Here is a 22,178-nt window from a genome sequence, read left to right as displayed (position 1 = left end):
GTTTGCTTTAGCCCTAGAGGCTAAAGAACTCCTGCCATTGGCATTATCATGTTCACCATTGCATCCCAGAGTTGTATACTCCCTAGAAGTTATCCAATCTGATTTCCCATGCACACAGAATCCCTGCCCGCACTGTCTTGTGGGAACCCTCTCTGAGCCTGGAAATATCAGCAGTGCCCCTTGCCCTACACCGGGGAGAACTGTCTGAATCAGAAAAGGCTTCCAGCCAGGGGGAGCTCCTAGCCCGACCTTTCCAGTTGAAGAATGCTTGTTCCTGGGGACCTGGGGCTGCCCTCTGGAGCTGTTTCTAGAGGAAGCCCTTAGGGAAAGTGAAGACTCCCTCTTCCTTCCTGGTGCCTCTCACAACATAGCTCAGGTCACCTAGCGGTCACCCTTCAAAGAGTCTCCATTTAGCTGTGTTTCTCTTAAAATAGTGTCCAGAGCTAGAGACAGAGGGCAGGGCAGGGCCAGGCGGACCACTGTCTCCTTTGATCTGTACATCTGCTTATTGTTTCTGTGACCACATCCACATCACATAGTTTGTGTTGAAGTCTGTCCACAGCACTCAACCAGGAGGGGGCCTAGGCCCTGAGGGCAGATGGAGGCCTTTAGATCCCTGAACACTAAAAATACTCTCCCATCCCCACAGGAAGGTAATTGAAAATACAAATAATGGCAAACCATTACGAAAATACGGGCTTCCCTAGTGACTCAGATGGTAAAGAATCCGCCTGCAACGCGGGAGACCTGGGTTAGATCCCTGGGTTGGGAAGATCCCCTGGAGGAGGGCATGGCAACCCACTCCAGTACTCTTGCCTGGAGAATCCCATGGACCGAGGAGCCTGGAGGGCTACAGTCCATGGAGTAGCAAAGAGTCAGACACGACTGAGTGCCTAAGCATAGCACTAAGTAAATATAAGGAAGTAGCAGTACATTCTCTCATCATAATTATTTTTAGGTTATTTTTGTTTTTTGGTTTTTTTTTTTGGTTATTTTTGAAATATCAGTTTTGGGGGGGACTTCCCTGGTGGTCCAATAATTAAGAATTCACCTTTCAATGCAGAGAATGTGGGTTCGATCCCTGGTCAGGGAACTAAAATCCCACATACCATGGAGCAACTAAGTCCATGCATTGCAACTAGAAAAGCCTGTGTGCTGCAACGAAGACCAGTGCAGCCAAAATCTTTTTTTTAATTTTTTTTTCAATTTTTAAAATTATATTACAATATAGTTCAGATAGCCCCCAAATATATAAAGAATTAAAGAAAACAAACTCATATTCATCATTCAACTTAAGGAATAAAATATTACCAATATTGTGTTTTTTTAAAAAAAAAAAAAAAACCAGAACATCATATATTAGTTTTTCAAACAGTTTTGCTTTATTGTTGTTTGGAGCCAATGGGTCTCAATTTCCGCCGCATATTAGATTCACTTACCGCTTTAAAAATCCCAAGGTACACTCTCTACCTCAAACCAATGAAATCAAAACACCTAGGGGTGGACCTCCATCAGGATATTTTAAGCACCTTGGGTGACTCCAGTGTGCTGGGAAGGCTGAGAACCCGCCCTGAAGAGAAGCTGCTGTGAAGAGAGGTGAGAGGAGGCCCTGAAGACCAAGTGGAAACCTGTCTGGTTCTTGTCCTCTGACTGAGGGGTCAACAGTAGTTCTCAGGGGCTCTAGACCTGGAACCCGCGGGACCGTCCCCGCATTTTTGGGGAGAGCCTGCCATCTGCTGGCCAACGGAAGGAAAACAGGCAGCTAGCTTTGACCTGGGGAAGGACCCGGGAGTCGGGCATGGGGCAGCAGCACCAAGAATGTGGAGCGCCCTCCCACATGTGTCCCAGGCAGCTGCCCCGCGGCAGCTCTGGGAGACGGCGGCGCCGGGCGAGGAGAGTGATCCTCAGCCTGCCGACGAGCATCTCTGCGACACTGCAGAGTTGTGCCAGGCTGGGAGCAGGAGCGGCCGCTCTTCGGGGCCCCGGGAGGAAAACGCAAGGATAGAGGGGAAGAGGACCCACTGAACAAAAGGGTTTTTAAGACAGAGAAGACGTCCACCTGGGAAACACTCTCAGGAGAGAAGCGGGTTTTGCCGAAGAACCAGGCGGCTCAGAGGCGATGCACACGTGGCACCAGCTCCGGGTCCAGCGATTGAATCAGCCCTGCCACAGTTCATTCCCACATGGGGTTTGCTTATTTTCCTCTCTGCCTGGCACAGTTTTCTGAGCAAACCTTTGTCCATTTTTCTGGTCTCATCGCTTCCGCCAAGAAGCTTGCTCCGACTGCCTCCATCTCCTGAATCCTGCCCTTGCCTCCTGTCGCTTGCTTTTAGAGCCTCCTGTTTCCTTGCTTACTATTTTATCTCTGGGAGGGCTTCCTTGGTGGCTCAGCTGGTAAACAATCTGCATTGTGGGAGACCTGGGTTTGATTCCTGGGTTAGGCAGATTTCCCTGAAGAAGGGAACCGCTACCCCACCCCAGTATTCTGGCCTGGAGAATTCCATGGACTGTATAGTCCATGGGATCACAAAGAGTCAGACACTACTGAGCGACTTTCACTCACTACTTACTCTCTGGCGGGCAAATTCCATGAGGTCAGGGACATCATTACATCCCCGTCATCCACCCCAGTGCAACAGAGTAAGAAATCCTCATTTACTGAATTGATCTTTCTTAGGGCAAAATTTAATCTGAAAACAAAAGGAAAGTACTTTGAAACATATTCTCCTCGAACAATGAGGTCTCCCTAGAAGTAAACTGAAAATAATTACCTTTTCTATTTATATATATCTATAACCATTAGGGGTGCAGAGGTCACAAATGATCTTATTTCCAGTTGGCATATGTATTAATAATAAGTTAACTCTTTATTTCACCTATCTATGCTCCAATTAGTAAACAAGCACATGGTAGACAGCTACTGTTTGGGGACTGCCCACTCTTTCCTAATGTAGTAATAACACCCCAATTTTATTTTGGGGAAACAATCCTCTCCATTCTCCGTTTATGTGATTCAGGGTAGCTGATCCCATCCCCAGGCCCGGGTGCGGGCATACAGTTTGGGCCCTGCCCCTCACTGCATTCCAGCAGCCTAACATGCAGCTCGTTCACGGCTGAGCACAGGATTCAAGCTGGCCCAGTGAGATTTAGCCCCGGAGTTTTGCTGGGATCCCTGGAGAAAGGACCGGGAGTATGGAGCTGGTGGAATGTGAGCCTCGAGGTGCTGGCAGCCGTGCTGTGCCATGAGGAGAGAAGGCCAGAGAGTGAAGTCAACAAACCAAAGTGAGGCTGAGTGAGGAAAGGCAGAGCCCGCACGGCAGACGTCCTTTTGATAATGGCACTCAACCCAGAGCTTTTTCTGCAACTTTCCATTACATGAGCTAATAACGTCCCCTTTACCAGAACGCTTAAGAACGTTTCTGTTCCCTGTAGCTGAATGAGTACCAGCTCACAGAGAAAGCAGAACTGAGAGTATGACTTTTCATTTTTTTTTTTTCTTTTTTACAAAATCACTATCCCACTTACAACACTTTTAACACCAATCAGAAAATTGTGATAAACTTTACCATTATTATGAAATTCCTACATGGTCTCCAGGGGAGCCAGCAAGGGCCCTACTCCAGGCTGTGCTCCCTCAATGTCCTTTTCCCGCCCATCACCAGCACTTCGAGAACGTCCCAGCCCTGCTTTGTGGAGAAGCAGACTGCAGGCGGCGGTCTCCTCCCCGGCTCCAACCACTGCGCCATGGCCGGCTCAGCCACAGCCGCCTCCACGCAGCCCCTCCTCCTCAGCTCATCGAAGTACTGGCTGTTGCCAGCAGGGCTGCGAACACGGACCCCGGCTTCTTCTGCAGGACCTCAGGCTTGTCAAACTCCACCACCTGGGAGGCGGAGAGAGAAGGGGAGGGAAGCGGGGTGCAGCTGAGCTTGGCCCTGAGGGATCCGAAGGCCTGGGCGCCATCCTCCCAGCAGCCTGGGGGTGTCCCCTCACCATCCCGTTGCCCATGACCAGGATGCGGTCGCAGTTGAGGATGGTGGTGACACGGTGTGCGATGATGAGCACTGTGCAGCCCCGGAAACTTTCACGGATTGTGTGTTGGATGAGGACGTCCGTCTCCAAGTCGAGGGAGGCTGTGGCCTCATCAATAAGGATGATCTGGTGGATAAGAAACAGGGGTGAAGGCAGCCTCCTCAGACTCAACCCTGGGTCTAGTCCTGGGGTGACCACTAATCTGCCTAGTACCTCAGCTGGAAAAAGAGATCTTTGGACTCGGTTCGAAACCCACTTGGAGCTCTAAGTTATCCATCACATTATGAAGAGAATGTTAAGTCTCAACCAAGAACTAACTATACTTCATGTCTGTTAGTAGCTTAGTCGTGTCTGACTCTTTGCGATTCCATTGACTGCAGCCCGTCAGGCTCCTCTGTCCATGGGATTCTCCAGGCAAGAATACTGGAGTGGGTTGCCATTTCCTCCTCCAGGGGATCTTCCCAACCCAGGGATAGAACCCGTCTCCTGCATTGCAGGCAGATTCTTTACAATCTGAACTACCAGGGACGCCTTCTTTAGTGACCAGAAAATTAAGTTCTTGAAAGTGAAAATGTCCCAGTGGCAACTTCCTGTCTTATGAACTGCCTTCCTATTTGTCTGAATTAAGGTGGAGCAATGTCCCTCTCAGGACAGGCAAGCACACATCCTAGGTGGCAGAAAAGATGGTGTAGCTAGTATGTGGGTAAATGCACTTTGTACTTTAACATGTTTGTATTTCTTTCATTAACAATATGCATCAGATGCCATTTGCTGCAACATGGATGGCCCTAGACATTGTCATACTGAGTGAAGTAAGAGAAGGAGACATATGACATCCCTTATATGTGGAATCTAAAAAGAAGTGATACAAAAGAACTTACAGAACAGAAAGACACTAGCAGACTTAGAGAACAAACTTTTGGTTTCAGGGGGAGGAAGAAAGGGGAGAAGGGATAGTTAGAGGGTTGGGGATGGACATGTACACATGGCTATATTTAAAATGGATAAACAACAAGGTCCTATTGTGTAGCAAAAGGAACTCTGCTCAATGTTATGAGCCTGAATGGGAGGGGGGTTTGGGGGAGAATGGATATATGTATACGTATGGTTGAATCCCTTTGCTGTTCTCCTGAAACTATCATAACATTGTTAATCAGCTATACCCCAACACAAAATTTAAAAGTTTTTTAAAAAATGCATTGGAAGAATTTAATTGGCATAGAAAGTGTGATTTTTGCTCCTGCACGGGGCATCACAAGTAAATCATGGGATAGGTGGTACAGAGATATGACAACAATCATAAAGTGATGACACAAACTTAGAAAACAATCTAGAGAAAGCAGTCTTCACACCAAGTGGCTAAGTAACCAAAATAAGGAACCGAAAGGTTAAGAAAACGCTACCTACACATTGCCAGTCCTGTCACCCCTCTCTCTTAGCAAGAGGGGAAAGTCCCTCCTCTGAAACCTCCCTGCTCCAGGCCCGTCGAGCTCTGTCTGCTCTTCCCCACAGCTCTGCCTGTCGCACCAACAATTTTTGCACTGCTCTTTAACTGACCATGTCGTGTATTGCATGTGCGTGTGTGTGCAAGTACATACACATGTGTGAGTGTGGAGGTGTGTGTATGTATGTGTGTACATAGCCTCACCTGTGAGGGAAAGATGGCTCCTAAGTAGCCCCTGTAGTACCTGCAATATTTGGAAAATTTTAAGCTAACAAAGGTCTATCTAGTCAAGGTTATGTATGGTTTTTCCAGTAATCATGTACGGATGTGAGAGTTGCACTATAAAAAAAGCTGAGTGCTGAAGAATTGGTGCTTTTGAACTGTGGTGTTGGAGAAGGCTCTTGAGAGTCCCTTGGATTGCAAGGAGATCCAACCAGTCCATCCTAAAGGAAATCAGTCCTGTATATTCATTGGAAGAACTGATGTTGAAGCTGAAACTCCAATACTTTGGCCACCTGATGCGAAGAGTTAACTCATTTGAAAAGACCCTGATGCTGGGAAAGATTGAAGGTGGAAGGAGAAGGGGATGACAGAGGATGAGATGGTTGGATGGCATCACTGACTCAATGGAGATGAGCTTGAGTAAACTCCGGGAGTTGGTGATGGACAGGGAGGCCTGGCATGCTGCAGTCCATGGGGTCACAGAGTCAGACTGAACTGAACTGAACTGAAGAAACACTATTGGATGAAACTTTAAAAAAAAAAAAAATGTTATTTTGCTCCAGAACAGGTGTCATCTGATTCTCAAATCTAATAAAGATGAGGGAATATCCTGCACCCAAGTTTTAACAGGAAAGCACAGTAGGCGACTTTGAGTGACTGTATCTCTAGCCTTGTGGCTTTGTGCAGGAGGAGTGCACTGGGGCTTGGTTGTGGCAGGGACGTTTCAAGTCTAGGTTGGGGTGCCAGGGTGCAGAGCACCTGGGCAGAGAGGCCCCACCCCCTTCTACAGGCAGGGTTGCCCAGAATAGCAGAAAGTGACCATCAAGCCCTTTGTGGATTTGTGGACAGAACCCAGGAAGGCGCCCAGAGTCCCACGTGCCTGGGGGAGAGATAGCGGTGTGTTTCCCAAGCCGAGCATCCCCCAGACCCTTCACGTGCCCCCAGCTCTCACCTTGGAGCTACGGAGGAGGGCCCGGGCAATGCAGAGCAGCTGCCGCTCCCCCACGGAGAAGTTCGAGCCATTTTCCACAACTTCTGCTTGCAGGCCTTGCGGCAACTTTGAGATCTGTGATATGGAGGAAGACGCCCGTGGGCCACTGTGGGATGAGTTCTAAAACTGACCCCCTCGTTCCTCTCCTGTCCCGTCATGACACTCCCTCCCTGCCCCTGTCTCTACACTCCAGACACTGGCCTTTCTCCTCCCCAGCTCTGCCCATCCAGTTCCCCTCACAAGGTCTTTGCACCTGCTAGTTTTTATACCTGGAATGTTCTCTCAAAGATTGGTGCCCAGCTGCCCCCTCAGCATTTGCTTTGTCAAATGTGCGTCTCTACAGAGGCCCTGGCTGGCCACCCACTGCGGTGTCTGCAGTTCTCATCACTACCTACACAGCATTTGTCCCATCTGAGTCTCTCCTGACAGTAAGCACCAGAATGACAAAGCTGTACCCGCTTGCCCTGAGCTGGTACCTGCCTGGCTTACTACTGGCATCATCAGCCTTTATCTAGGGATCTCAAACCCCCTCATCCCCGCGAGATGATTTAATCCACGCAGCACCTGGCATACCACAGTAGAGGAGCCCCGAGGACCAGCAGGGCCAAGAATTCAGCCTCGCACTTACTCACCGTCTTGTTCAGGAACGTCCTCTCCAAGGCATCCCAGATCTGCTTGTCTGTGCAGCGGTCAAAGGGGTCCAGGTTGAACCTGTCTCGGGAGAGGAAGAGAAGCGTTCAAGAAGCACACTTGCCCATTGAGTCGTCTGCACCCCACAGAGCACGTGACTGAGGATGGTTGGGTCAGTGAAACTCGCTCAGTCGTGTCCAGCTCTTTGGGACCCCATGGCCTGTAAGCCCACCAGGCTCCTCTGTCCATGGAATTTCCAGTCTAGAATACTGGAGTAGGTTGCCATTTCCTTCTTCAGGGGATCTTCCGGAGCCAGGGATTGGACCCAGGTGTATTGCATTGCAGGCAGACTTAAGCCACCAGGGTAGTCAGGATGGTTAGAGCTGGATTATTGGATCCAGAGAAACTCATCAAACTCCCACAAGTGGGCTTCCTGTGCCTTGCCAGTACCCCTTCCTTCTGCAGGCAGCAGCTCCCAGGTCTTGTTTGGGGGCCGCCTCCTTCCTAGCCATCAAGCCTGTGTGGTCCAGGTGGGGCTCTACCACCAGCTCAGGGCGGAGCAAAGACTCGGGTGTAAGCAAGCCAGAAGGTGGTAACCCCTGGCCGCAGCAATTGGCTGAGGGGTGGGGAAGGTAAGCAATCAGAGTGTATCTCAGGACTTGGACAACAATCACCAGAAAAGGGGCTTGTACTTTCTCACCAACTGAACAAGTGAGGCTACAACCATCTTGACTCGGAAAGAGGAGACATGGAGGCCCCACGGCCCACAGCGGAGCCCAAGGATGAAGCTGAGGCAGACTGAAGGGGATATTGGTCCTTTGAGTCAACCTTGGCCTTCCTGTCTTGTGATCCCAGAGGTTCTTTTAGCTTAAGCCATCTGGGGTGTGTGTGCGCGTCTCTGTGTGTGTTAGCATATACACAACATAATATTTATCACTTTAACTGTAATTGTAGAATTCAGTGGTGTTCAATACATTTACAATGTCATGTAACAATCCACTAAAACTCATCAACACCAATAAAAACTCTGCTGATTGAATGTTCTCCCTCCCCTTCCTCCTGGTAATCTCTTTTCTACTTTCTGTTTCTACAAATTTGCCTATTCCTGGTATCTCACTTAAGTGGAAATATACAATATTTGGAGCTTCCCAGGTGGCATTAGTGGTAAAGAACCCACCTGCCAATACAGGTAGACATAAAAGACTCAATTCAATCCCACGGGTTGGGAAAGATCCCCTGGAGGAGGGCATGGCAACCCACTCCAGTATTCTTGCCTGGAGAATCCCATGGACAGAGGAGCCTGGCAGGCTACAGTCCATGGGGTCACAAAGGGTAGGACATAACTGAAGCATCCTACATCTGGCTTACTTCACTTAGCATAATGCTTTCAAGATCCATCCATGTTGTATCATATATCAATTTTTCATTTGTTTCTAATTGAATAATATACCAAGTTTGTATAGATCACATTTTCTTTATCCACTCATCTGTCAATGGACATTTGGATTGTTTCTACCTTCTAGCTATTCTAAATAAGGTCATAAGCACTGGTATACAAATATCTGTTAAGCCCTGCTTTCAATTCTGTGATAATTCTTTCAAATCTGTAGATTTGATTCTTGAAATTTAATTATTTCAAATTTAATTATTTCATATGATTTGGTGGATCATATGATAATTGTATATTTAACTAGTCAGTTCAGTTCAGTTCAATTCAGTCAGTTCAGTTGCTCAGTCGTGTCTGACTCTTTGCGACCCCATGAACCACAGCACGCCTCCCTGTCCATCACCAACTCCCGGAGTCCACCCAAACCCATGTCCATTGAGTTGGTGATTCCAACCATCTCATCCTCTGTTGTCCCCTTCTCCTCCTGCCCTTAATCTTTCCCAGCATTAGGGCCTTTTCAAATGTGTCAGCTCTCTGCATCAGGTAGCCAAAGTATTGGAGTTTCAGCTTCAACATCAGTCCCTCCAATGAACATTCAGGACTGATCTCCTTTAGGATGGACTGGTTGGATCTCCTTGCAGTCCAAGGGACTCTCAAGAATCTTCTCCAACACCACAGTTCAAAAGCAGCAATTCTTCGGCGCTCAGCTTTCTTTATAGTCCAACTCGCACATCCATACATGACCACTGGAAAAACCATAGCCTTGACTAGACGGACTTTGTTGGCAAAGTAATGTCTCTGCTTTTTAATATGCTGTCTAGGTTGGTCATAACTTTCCTTCCAAGGAGTAAGCATGTTTTAATTTCATGGCTGCAGTCACCATCTGCAGTGATCTTGGAGCCCAGAAAAATAAAGTCAGCCACTGTTTCCACTGTTTCCCCATCTATTTGCCATGAAGTGATGGGACCGGATACCATGATCCTAGTTTTCTGAATGTTGAGCTTTCAGCCAACTTTTTCACTCTCCTCTTTCACTTTCATCAAGAGGCTCTTTAATTCTTCCTCACTGTCTGCAATAAGGGTGGTGTCATCTGCATATCTGAGGTTATTGATATTTCTCCCAGCAATCTTGATTCCAGCTTGTGCTTCCTCCAGCCCAGCATTTCTCATGATGTACTCTGCATATAAGTTAAATAAGCAGGGTGACAATATACAGCCTTGACGTACTCCTTTTCCCATTTGGAACCAGTCTGTTATTCCATGTCCGGTTCTAACTGTTGCTTCCTGACCCGCATACAGGTTTCTCAAGAGGCAGGTCAGGTGGTCTGGTATTCCCATCTCTTTCAGAATTTTCCACAGTTTACTGTGATCCACACAGTCAAAGGCTTTTGGATAGTCAATAAAGCAGAAATAGCTGTTTTTCTGGAACTCTCTGGCTGCCAAATTGTTTTCCACAGTGGCTGTGCTATTTTACATTCCCACCAATAGTTCATGAGGGTTCCAATTTCTCAACATTCTTGCCAACACCTGTTATGTTCCTTTTTCTTTTCTTATTATTGCTAGTCTAGTAGGTATAAGGTGGTATCTCGTTGTGGTACGGTTGTTTTTTATGTCTCTTGCAGAGAAGGAATCCTAACGAATCATCCGGGCAACTAACATCATATTTGGATCTAATCGGACTTTATGCCCGTTAAGGTTTGCCCGGCCCTTGGCATAGGAAACATAATAAACACATCCTTGTTACGCGACCACTCAGTCCCAATTGAAACCTTTCTTAACCACTGCTTTTTCTTTCCCCAGTTCAACACACATTTTGTGTGTACAGCTAGATTGAAGAAGCAGAAGGTAGAATGACCTATTTGCATGGTATTTGATAGTTTCCAAAGCATTTTCACAGATGCGATCATTGACATCCTCTTCCTCATGAGACAGATATATCTCTTTAATTGATGAGAAAATTTATGGCTTATCAGTGTTAAGTGCCTTGTTCAAGCTCATACCACAAGTCAGAGAGACAGGCTGGAATCAAGGTACTCAGGGTTAGAGAGAACCTCAAAAGGTGGGGAACCCAGGTCTCCTGTACGCCGGTCCATACTTTCTGCTGCAAGCAGTGGTCGGGGGAAGGGAGGTACTATCACTCGTTAGGGCGTTGAACTACCTGGAGTTGTATCTCATCTTTACCATTTATGTGTGTTTCTCCTTCAATAAGTCACTTTCCTAAGTTCATTTTTTAGAAAATAATAGTGCCCACCTCACAGAGTTGCTCTGACACTACAATGACACAGAATACTAAAGTATAGGGCTGGCACATTTAAATGCTCAATAAATGTTAATTCATATTTCTACTACTCCTATATCAAGGCATGATAGATTTTGGCCAACTTCTACCTTAACACAGAAATTCATCACTAAATTTTATCTCATTCCTCTAAAACAACACAATCGGTACAAAACTCTCTGTGCACATAGTATGCACTCTCCTTGGAAAGACTTTCCTCCCTTTTTCTGCCACGCAGTCTTCTACTTAACCTTCAAGACCCTGCTCAAAGGCCTCCCCCACTTCTCTGGGAAGGCTTTCTGAATTCCCCCAGGCAGAGTTGTTTGTCCTACTCCTAGGTTCCCTTAGTTGGTTCATATCTCTGATCTAGCAAATTACATCCTTGTATTAATATTATAACTTGACAGATCTTACACGTCTACAACTCCCCTCACCCTTGAATGTGAACTTCTGAGGGGAGTAAGGGCACTGATCATTCATCCAATTGTCCCCAGTCCCTGGCACAATGTCTGGACCTGGCAGAGGCTCAGAAAAGGCAGGTTAAGTAGATGAATGAAGGAATGAATGAATGATGGGTAAATAAATAAATGGATAACTAAAGCTCTGTGATTAGTCTATCCTCTTGCCTCTAAGATAAATGCCCTGTATATGAGGCATCCAGCTGCATTTTCACGCCTCATCCTTCTGCAGATTCCATACCTTGGACTCCCACATGCCTGAGGAGCACAATCAAGCAGCAGCCCTAACCTGGATGATCTCCAGATTGCCTTCAGAGGAAACAGAAAGTGTGGAGAGAAGGTCAGAGACCCAGTTCTATCTGCCTCACTGATGGGACTGCCTGGATGGCAAACATCCAGCTTAAACAGTCCCGTTGGCCTTATCCAGTGGGAGAGAGAAGAGAATAAACCACATCCAGACATGGAAAGATGTGGTCAACCACAGAGCAAACACTGATAGTGATCTGAAATCTGACCAATCCCATCAGGGTTTTTAAAAATTAAAATTAAAAATAAATAAATAAATAAAAATTAAAAAATTAAAATTAGGCCTTTTGTTTAGGCCTTTTGATTACAAAGTGTTCTTGTGTGTATCCAGGCCTCATTCATTCCTCAGGGACATCTCTTCTCCCACCAAGGAGAGAGCAGAGGCCCAGAAACTGGGACTCTGGCCACAGGTGACAAGAGGCAGCCCAACCCTAGGGATCCGCCCAGTGACTCCTGCTGGGAGACTGTCCTCCGCACAGGCTGCCTCAGCCCAGCGCTCACCTGATGGTCCCTGACAGCAGGACTGGATCTTGAGGGATAACCGAGAACTTGGACCGCAGGTCCTCTAGGCCAAGGCTGCAGATGTCCACGCCGTCGATGAGGATGCGGCCACTGGCTGGTTCTACCAGGCGGAAAAGAGCCACCCCCAAGGAGGACTTCCCTGCAGGGCAAGAATAAGCGGGGCTCTGTCTCCTGAGTCTGCAGGAGGGGCAGCACAGGTCAAACCTGCTGTCCACCCCAGACTCCCCTCCCCGTGACCCACTCCTTGTCATCACGAACCAGAGAGGGCAGAAGAGGCTCGGAGTCTCCAGTCTCCACCCCAAGGGGTGCCTGAAACCATGAGCAGCTCTTACTGCCTCAACCAGAGGGCATGAATGGAGCTCCTGGGTAAATCCAGCCCACACACAAGTCTTGTTTTACACACACACACACACACACACACACACACACACAGGGTGTTATGGCTGTTTTTTAAATTCTTTGCCAGCATTAAAAAAAAAAAAAATCCAAAGAGCCAGCATATAAAAGCTCAAATTGCATGATTCTCTTTGAGAGTCAGTAAAATGGGTGACGCTGGGCCCATATCCCCTCAGGCAACAGACAGCTGGAGCCAAGCGTAGCTGCTTCCTTAAGAGGGGACAGTATTCAAGTTCAATGCGCTGCCCTCCCCTCCCTCCTTTCCTCACATCCCAGGCCCATCACGTGCATCTGAGTTTTCAACCTCTGCTCTAAAAGGTAAGGTCGATGTGAGGGGCAGCCATGTGTCTTGTTCACCTTTGTGTTTCCAGGCCTGGCATATAGTAGGGGCTTGCTAAATACCTACTGGATGAATTCAGTCAATTGGACCATCTCTGCTTGAGAGTGGCTCTACGTCAGACCTAGCCCTCTCAGCCCAGCTACAGGTGAGAAACGGAAAGGGAAAAGCACATGAAGGAACACAGCTGGGAGCTCTTCACTTTGCAGCAGTACAAGGCCTGCAGGGGCCTGAGGAGACAGAGACTTGGGAGGCTCCGGTCATCCTGGGGGGCTACCTGGAGGAGGCAGCCCCTGGTGCCCAAGGCCGGGGTCTGAACAAGGCAAAAAGTGGAAGGGGGTGAATACCCTTGGGTCAGAGCTCCCAAAAGTGACGAGAGGAAGAGAGGGAAGAAGTCAGCCAGGAGAAAGGAAGTAGGGAGAGGCAGGTGGAGAAGGAGGTGGTCTAGAGGAGGAGGGGAGAAGGAAAGGAAGAAAGACCAAAGTGTTAGTCATTCAGTCCTGTCCGACTCTGTGATCCCATGGACTGCAGCCCACCAAGATCCTCTGCCCATGAGATTCTCCAGGCAAGAACACTGGAATGGGCTGCCATTTCCTTCTCCAGGGGATCTTCCAGATCCAGGGGTCGAACCTGGGTCTCCTGCATTGCAGGCAGATTCTTGACCATCTGAGCCGCCAGGGAAGCCCAGGCAAGCAGGTCTTCACCCTTGCAGAGCCCTGAACGCCCCCTGCAGGAAGCACTCGTTCCTGCACCCTGTTCACCCTTCCATCTCTCCTCAAACATTGGCCTCAGAGTCCAGGCCACTGTAGTTCAAGGGTCCAACTCTGTGGCTCTGTTAACACCACCCGTCTCCTTCCCCAGGGCCTTCACCACCAAGGCGATCTTTTCCATTCCTTATTTGATGACCTGTCAACATCTGTCCCCTCCACTGGAATCCCACAACAGCAGTGACTATGGATTTTGTTCTTCTAGCACAAAATGAGGCCCCAGTAACTATGTAGGGTCACTGAGTCAACACATGTCTGAAGACAAGTCTGACACCCAAATCCAACGTTGAAGACAGGGCATGTCCTGGACGCTGAGCTCACCAGAGCCTGTCCTTCCCACGATGCCCACCACTTCCTGGCCGTGAATCGTCAGGTTGAGGCCATGGAGAACAATAGGCGTGTTGTCTCTGTATTTCATCTGGTAATCCTGGAACGTGATTTCCCCATTCTGTGGCCACCCATGAGGACAGTTCACGCCTTCTATGTGTAAAGGAGCCTCAGGGACACATATCTCGTTTTCAAAGAGAGAAAAAGAAATCAATGATTATCCATTTCTGCCCATCCCCTGCTGACTCACTGGCCTCTAGGTGTTGGGTGTGTGAACCATCCCAGCCTGCCCTTGAACCAGGGTTGAGCCACCGCCATGTAATCAGAGGAGCATTCCACCCCCAATCACCTGAAATGCACATGATTTTATCCCCAAAGAGTGAGAAACCATATTGGTAAGTTCCCATGTTATTAACATAGAAAACTCTAATTTACCATGTGAGGCTCTACAGACACAGAATCCAGAATAATGATAACCGGGACAGCAGAGTTAGCTTACTCCTGTGGGTTGTGTTTTAGAGCTCAGAGCCCTTGGGCAGACAATTTCTCTCTATTCCTATACATAGAGGTAGGCAATTTTAAATGATTTCACAGGCAAGGAAATAGAGGCTCACACAGGTCAGATGACATGTTAAGATCACACAGCTGATGGGTGGATGACCGGAGACTCAAACCCAGGGCTGCCTGACTCTAAGCCCACAACTCTGCATTGAGCAAGGTGGCTGGATTGGGGGGGAAGATTCCTCCTCTGGATATTGGGATAATAATTCAGCTAACCATATTAAGTTGTTTTGTGATTCCATGAAATAAACTAGATATCATTATACTGAGCCTTTACTATGGGCCAGGCACTGCACTAAGTGATTTACATAGGATGTGATCTAATCTTTGTAACAACCCAATGACACAGATACTGAGGTCTGTCTCATTTCATCAGTGGGGAGCCGAGAGGCTGAATAAGTCACAGGGTTGCACAGCTGACTCAAGGAGCAAAGCTTAGACCTGAACCCAGGTGATCTGTTTACAGAATCTGGATTCTTAAGTACTATGACATAAATAGAAGCAATATTAATAACAATTATTATTGTTATCATCATTATTATATTCGAGCAAACCTCTCTCTTCTAAAAAGAGCAGATCATTCCATCTACATCTAAGAGTGCCATGAGGGATGTAGTCAAAATGAACTGATGGGTGTGGAAGAGCTTCTGAGAGATGATGTATACCGTGCTGGGGAGTTGAGGGGGAAGGACCAGAAGCCAGCTGCCTCCTGGGAAAATCTCAGGGCCCCGGAGGTGCTGGGGCTTGCAGAGGCTGGATGTGAGACTTCCACATCTCCCTGCACAAAGCCCAGACCTGTGTCCCACCTTCATGTACTGTAGTATCCTCTCCGCAGCTGTCAAGTACGCCTCTGCCTCTGAACAAATCCGGACACTGGCCTGGAAGTTGGACGCCACCTGGAACAAAGGAGAAGCATCTGACTAGCAGGCTGTAGGGGTGAGCGCAGGTTCTCACCGCTTCCAAAGGTGGGAAATTGCCATTCCTCCTGAGTAGCTCCTCAAACCAAGACAACTTCCCCTTCAGGGAAGGAGCAGGTACCTCCGGTGCCCCGCTGAGCTACTTCTGGGTGTGGCTGCAGCTGTGGTGGGCCGCTGGAGGAGAGAATCCCACCAAGCCTGTTTCACCTCAGGAACCCTCGGTTTTCTGTTCGAAACCTTTGTCCATACCACAGGAGCCCACTCAGCCCAGGTGCAGCCCAGAAACATGGGAGTTACAGCCCTTGGGAGCAACCCTCTCCTAGTGGGGAAAAGAGCCACTAGATAAAGTCTCCTATCTCTTGCCCTTCAGGGACAATCCTGTTAGTTGAGCAATCCTGTTAGTTGGTCATAGAGCAATGACTCTCAATGACACACTCCTGCAGTGCAATTCCTCCTTCCCTGTCGCATGCTCCTGCTCCTTGGTTCTTTCTAGGGAGCATCTCACAAATAATCTATCTGCATCAGAGTCCTTGTCTCGGGCTCTGCCTTCAGAGAAACCCAGACTAAGAGGAGTCTCAGGAATTCTTAGGAATCGGAGGCACCACAGATGAGGAAACGGAGGCCCAGAGAGAGGAAGTGATACACACAGAATCACCCAGAAACCAGAGGCAGAGCTGGAATGGGGGCCCCAGTTTTGATGCTCTGCACCCCTCAGGCCATGCAGAAGGTGCCAGGCAACAACTCTCTTACACAGCCAGTCAACAAACTCTGATGGAGGTGTTGGGCCAGGCTCCATGCTTAAAGTGCAGCAGACCCAGGCCCTGCCCTCAAGGAGCACCCAGGAGAATGGGGAGAAAGACAGGTCCATAGAGAAGCATGATAGAGTCAGCATACAGCTCCGTCACGGCCACAGGACAGTCACTAGACGAGGGCCACTGGGTAGGCTTGCTGGAGAGGGTGGCACTGGAGGTACGTTTTTAAGGAGAGGTGGGATTTAGCCAGCTAAACATGGGTGGAGACAAGTGTTCTAGTAGAAGGACAGTCTTGACAGTAGTAAAATGGCATCATCCATTCAGGGCTCCTCAGGCCATGTGACTGTGGATAAAGCAAAGGGTACGTATGGGCTAGGGAGGCTAGGGACGGAAAACCTGTCTAAGTCAGAGAAGAGGCCACCATCAAGAAATGACGCTGAGCTGGGAAAGGATACCATACACAGTTGACTACCTATCAACAGCCGGTCCCATCTTCCTTCCTTGCAGACACACCTTCTGTTATGTTCGGGTGTCTGGCAGCCTGAAATTCCAGGGAGGCTTGGTTACTTCAAACCGATCCTATTAACCCCTATCCTCTAGCCAATGACTGGTTTAGCAGTGAGCCATGACACAATTCTGGCCAATGAAGCACAAGGAAAACTCAGATGTGAGTATTCTAGGAAACGACTCCTTGTTCTTACAAGGGGGCACATGGAAAAAGTTCTCTCCTCTCCAGCGTTAAGCAGTTTCTGGATGAGGATGAGTTATTTGGGGCTGAGCAGCCATTCTGTGAACTCGAGTAGACAATCCTGAGGATAAAGTCAGACTGCGGATGTCAGAGCAGAAAAATCAAAGATCATGGTGTCATGATAACCCAGTAAATTAGCCAACAGAGGACAGCCCTACCTCAGCCTTCTGGTCACATCAGGTAATAAGTTCCCAGATTGCTAAGGCCATTTTGAACTGGTTATATGACTTGTTTTGGCTTATAACCAAAAGTATCTCTAATATTTACTAAGAAATCTCTCAGGGCTACAAAGCAACATTGTGTGTGATACCTGCCTCCCAAAGCCTAAATTTCCTCCAGAGTACATGCAGGAGTCAAAGTCTGACCAGAGAAGAGAGTGTATGTGGGGTCTAGGGCTAGATTTAAGGGCCTGGAATGTAAGTCGATGGCTTAGGTCTAGTGCATAAAGAGACACAGAGTCTCTAGAGGGTCTAACCAAGGTGATGACATGAGGAAAACCAAAATTAAAAGATCACTCTGGAGTGGGGGCTTCCCTGGTAGCTCAGCTGGTAAAGAATCTACCTGCAATGAAGGAGACCCCAATTCAATTCCTGGGTCAAGAAGTTCCCCTGGAAAAGGGAGAGGCTACCCACTCCAGTATTCTTGGACTTCCCTTGTGGCTCAGATGGTGAATAATCTTCCTGCAATGCTGGAGACCTCGGTTTGATCCCTGGGCTGGGAAGATCCCCTGCAGGAGGGCATGGCAACCCACTCCACTATTCTTGCCTGGAGAATCTCCATGGATAGAGGAGCCTGGCAGGCTACAGTCCATGGGGGTCACAGAGAGTCAGACATGACTGAGCCGCTAAACTGAAGAGAGTGGATGGGCAAGGCAGGGGGGCTGAGAAGTTGTTACCCAGAATAGAAATTAGACACTCAAACAGAACATCAGACATTGAGAAGAAAGGATGAAACTGGGGCCATTCTTTAAGTCCTCAGGCCCCCTGGCAGAGCTCCTCCTTGGTGTCCTGTGGTGGGACAACTGGTCAACCTTGAGCAAACACCCGTATACATGATGCACCTGGGAGAGCTAAGCCTCCACCCACTTTTTGCTCCAGCACCAGATAACCGAGGCATAGCGTTCACCAGGCAGGGGGCATGTCCTTAGTGACTCGTGTCCCCCAGGACTCCAGCGTGGGGCCTCTCCCCAGAGTTCTGGAAGGCTCGGGGTAATTCTGCAGTGGGCTACATGCGCATGTGCTTGTGTGTGTACAGGTGTGTGTTTATGTATTTGTGTGTCAGAGAAAGCGAGAAAGAGAGAGAAGAGTGTGTCCCACCATGGACAAACCTGTCTCTCAGTAACTGTGGGAGCACAGGCAAAGTAACTCTGGAGACTCTAGCTTCCTATCTGTAAGCTGGGAACCATAATAGGGAACGTTCATCCAGCATTTATTCTGGGCCAAGGTTTTTAACATGTATGAACCTTTGAGTTTACAGATATTACTCACAAGTCCATGATTCCAGAACTTTTATGATCTCCCTTTCATAAAAGGAGTAAGGAGGGTAACAGATTTCCCCAAAGTCACATAGGTGATAAGGCACAGAGCCTGTTGAGAACCTGCACCTTCTAAACCATATGTTCTTAACCACTTGGCCGCATCTCATGGAATGTGGTGACAGTTAAATGGAAGAAGCACAGCAAGTGTCCAGCAGGGCATGGGCTCAATACAAGCTCCCCAACTGCCCACTTACGGCCTGGGGCTGCTATCTGTGGGCATGAGCACCACACAGCCACCTGCATGGCCTGCGCACCCGTGGAAGAGTCTGCACACAGGCATGGCCATGTGGGCACAGCACACATGTGTGTCTGCCACAGGGTTCAACAAGGAGCAGGAAAGAGCCCCTCTGCACCCAAAAGGATGCCTCAGCATGGGGCACACAAGACCCAAGTCCAGTAAGAGAGAAAGAATGAGAGAGGATGGTTAATGACTACCCCCGTGGGAGAGAGTGCCAATGGAACTGTGTACGCATGGTTTCCTGAGTTTCCAAACTAGCCTCCCAGCCCTCCGTGGAGAGCCGTTCCCCAGGACTTTGTGGACATAAGCCTTGGCCCTGATTCTGGGCATGGAAGAATTCAGGCCATGAGACATGCAAAGCTTCTACACCAGGGTCCCCTCAAGAACCCATTTTAAAAATTGGATTCCAAGACCCCGCCCAACCAGGACCTGACTCTGAATCGCTCCCCTGTGCTCTGGAGCGTGGCCCTCCCGTCAGCTCCATGAGCCCAGCTGAATCAGCCCACCGGGCTGGGCCAAGCACTCGGGTTCAAGTCTGTGCACTTTGAAGCCTGACAGGCCTGCCCCAGAGGAGAACTGGGAAACTTACATTTTAAATAGCCTCCCCAGATAGCTCAGAAAAGTGACAACTGACTCAGGGTATGTATAGTAAAGTAAAAAAGACACCACAGGAAACCAAGAGGTCAATGGCCTTGCCCTGGCTCTGCTTCTAAAGCTCTGTGCATTCAGACAGTTCCTTCCCCTCTCTGGGCCTCAGTTTCCCCATTTACACTATAGGAAGGTTGGACTCTGCTGTCTCTGGGCTCCTCTTCTATATTCATATAGAATCCCAATATTCTATGATTCTGTTAAATACCTTTCAATATAGGCTTCCCAGTTGGGAAGTGACAAGGAAACAGAACAAACCTGCAGATTCAGAAAGCCAAGCCTCCAGTTCATAAGGTCACAATTGGCCAAAAGCCAAGGTGTAACCAAAGCCCCACAGAGCCCTGAGTCTGCCCACAGGCCACAGCCCACTAACAGCCTCCTCCCTGCCCCCCGCCCCGCTGTCTGAGAGCCCTCCCCTCACCTGTAGGACGAGGCTGATAGCCATGGCTTTATAGGAATAGGAGGCAGAGGAAAGGCCGAAAACCAAAAACAGGGCCACAACCAAGGTCACCAGGTTGGTTATGAGCTCCAGCCTCAAGGCCACCCATCGCGCGGAAGACAGAAACAACAGCAGGTAGTTATTCTGTACATCTGTCAGCTTTTTAAACCTGACAAAGAACACAACATGAAAGTCACATGTGTTTGTCTAACCCAGGGTTTCCTAACACTGGTTGCTTTCTCCAGCATCCAGCTCCCCAGTCTCACCAAAGAACCAACGAAGAAAATTGGAGAGGATTCCTTCCTACTCCTTTCTCAGCCATGGAGTTCACCTGACCCCAGATCTAGGAGTGAGCTCGGACCGATTTAGGCCTATTAGCAGTTTTCTTCCCCTGGCCTTGATGATTGATTTAGGATGGGTAAGTTACTCTATTGGGCCAACAAGATTGAAAAAAGGCCCAGATTTGTGAGTGAATGAAGGAAAGCAATCCCTTCTTAGTATCTGTCCACCTTGTTCATGGCTGTATCCCCATTGGGTGCTGAGCACCTGGGAGGTTCTCAGTGTTGACTAAATGATTCCTTAGTCCTAGTCTCTGCACAGTCCTTGGGTCGCTCTAGCGCCATTGGGAGAGCTGGCACTATGGTTCATCCAATATTTCAGTTAACAGAGCACACACCATCTCCCACGCCCAAATCTTTCCTGGCTTCAAGGCCACCTGAGATGCTGCCTCCTCCCCAAAGCCTTCTCTGATCCCAAGCTGCGGGTTTTCACTTTCTCCTCTGAAACCCCAAGTCATTCTACCTGCATTTCTCCTATTGCATCATATTCAACACTTGTCTTATTACAAAAAAATACATCTGTGTCCCCTGTCTTCCATTAGACTGCAGACTTCTTGTAGTTCAGTGCAGACCATGTTTGACTGATGGTTACAAGTAGAAAAGTTTATGTTATACAATTAAACCTCAGCAACAATCATAGGATTTGATTATTTGTTTCAACAAACATTTAGAAGGCAAATCTATGGGTGTCAATAGTGAAGAAAATTCTTTTATTTAGAAAGCTATTGTTCTTTATTATTCTATTGTATTTAGATATCTGTTTGCAAGTGAAAGAAAAAAATGCAATAAGTAATAATATGGTAATACATCATAGCCTTCATTATATTAATATGTGTATATAACAGCACAGGTCTTTAAGACTGACAGACATTTTTCATATCACCTACATTTTTTATTCTTATAAGTACCATCTTCCAGATGGGGTTCTGGAGGTGCAGTGAAATAAATGGAATAAAACAAGGATCTCTCTGATTCTTCTGAGGATGGTGCTATTTCCGGGTGCTCTGTTTCCTACCCTTCCTGTCACCCACCATTGCCACACTCCCCGTCACCCTCAGAGAGCAGGACTCACTCATCGATGAAGTCTTCAGTTTTTCCATAGACGTGGATGGAGCTCAGGCCCTGCAGCGTGGTGAGGATGTGGGAAAACAAAGGGGAGCAGCTGTAGTTCTTCAGTCTCTTGAACACATTGATGACCCTCTTGAACATCCTGCATTGAGAACGGGAGTGAGTGACCTGAGCCATCTGCCTCTGACACCCTCCAGTTCTAGGTCGGTCCTAGACTCCTACCCCTAGTCACAAACCTTATTCACAAGCAAAAAGAACCCACTCACCTAAAATAAACCAGGCAAATAAAGAGGATGATGACTCCCATCAGCAGGATATAGGGAGATAGGAAACTGATTATCAAGAGGATGATGATCACCACCAAGGACAGGAGCAGACACTGTTCAACCACGATGGGCAAGAACTGATCCAGTTCATCCATGTCCCCTGCAAAGCAGTTCAGGAGCCGGCCAGTTGGGGTTGTGTCGAAGAAGTGCATGGGGCAGTGGGACACCTGTGAGAACAAAAGCAGCCCAGATCACAAGGCTGTCTGCACGCCTTGGTGGGGGCTTGATGATGACACCAGGTATCCTCAAGCTCTGAAAGATGTACAGAATGCAGGCTAAAGGATATCCAGGGAAGGCAACGTAGAGCACTGCTTAAAGGCAGAGGCTCCAGAGTCAATCTGCCTGGACTCCAGGGCTGCCCCAGTCTTCCACCTACTGCTCTGGGACTGTAGGCAAGTTACATATAAACTCTCTGAGTCTCAGGGTCCCCCTTTATAAAATGGGGATGATAATGATGCTTCAGAGTTGTGATGAGGATTGTACAACTCTGAAAATATACTAAAATATACAATT

At 48.1% G+C, this 22,178-nt stretch overlaps 1 protein-coding gene across 4 annotated transcripts in view; it reads right to left on the bottom strand.

Moving 5' to 3' along the window:
- Nucleotides 1–2,464: 2,464 nt before the first annotated feature.
- ABCC11 (ATP binding cassette subfamily C member 11) overlaps nucleotides 2,465–22,178 on the bottom strand; it is an 81,402-nt gene continuing 61,688 nt past the window's right edge. For 2 of the 4 annotated variants that reach the window (XM_043437803.1, XM_043437804.1), the window contains 10 exons: nucleotides 21,606–21,832; nucleotides 21,344–21,481; nucleotides 19,916–20,102; nucleotides 15,461–15,550; nucleotides 14,088–14,277; nucleotides 12,246–12,405; nucleotides 7,319–7,397; nucleotides 6,648–6,761; nucleotides 3,991–4,155; nucleotides 2,465–3,880 (listed from right to left, as the gene is read on the bottom strand). In XM_043437803.1, coding sequence (XP_043293738.1) covers nucleotides 3,788–3,880; nucleotides 3,991–4,155; nucleotides 6,648–6,761; nucleotides 7,319–7,397; nucleotides 12,246–12,405; nucleotides 14,088–14,277; nucleotides 15,461–15,550; nucleotides 19,916–20,102; nucleotides 21,344–21,481; nucleotides 21,606–21,832 — 1,443 coding nt within the window. In that variant the 3' untranslated portion in view covers nucleotides 2,465–3,787. Of the gene's footprint in view, nucleotides 3,881–3,990; nucleotides 4,156–6,647; nucleotides 6,762–7,318; nucleotides 7,398–12,245; nucleotides 12,406–14,087; nucleotides 14,278–15,460; nucleotides 15,551–15,692; nucleotides 15,749–19,915; nucleotides 20,103–21,343; nucleotides 21,482–21,605; nucleotides 21,833–22,178 lie in introns of those variants that run through there. The other 2 variants (XM_043437802.1, XM_043437805.1) reach the window with 2 other exon arrangements.

This window comes from Cervus canadensis, chromosome 18 (genome assembly GCF_019320065.1).
Source record: "Cervus canadensis isolate Bull #8, Minnesota chromosome 18, ASM1932006v1, whole genome shotgun sequence".
Classification (NCBI taxonomy): Eukaryota; Metazoa; Chordata; class Mammalia; order Artiodactyla; family Cervidae; genus Cervus; species Cervus canadensis.
The sequence above is the reverse complement of the archived record's forward strand: the minus strand, read 5'-3'. Positions and strand labels throughout refer to the sequence as shown.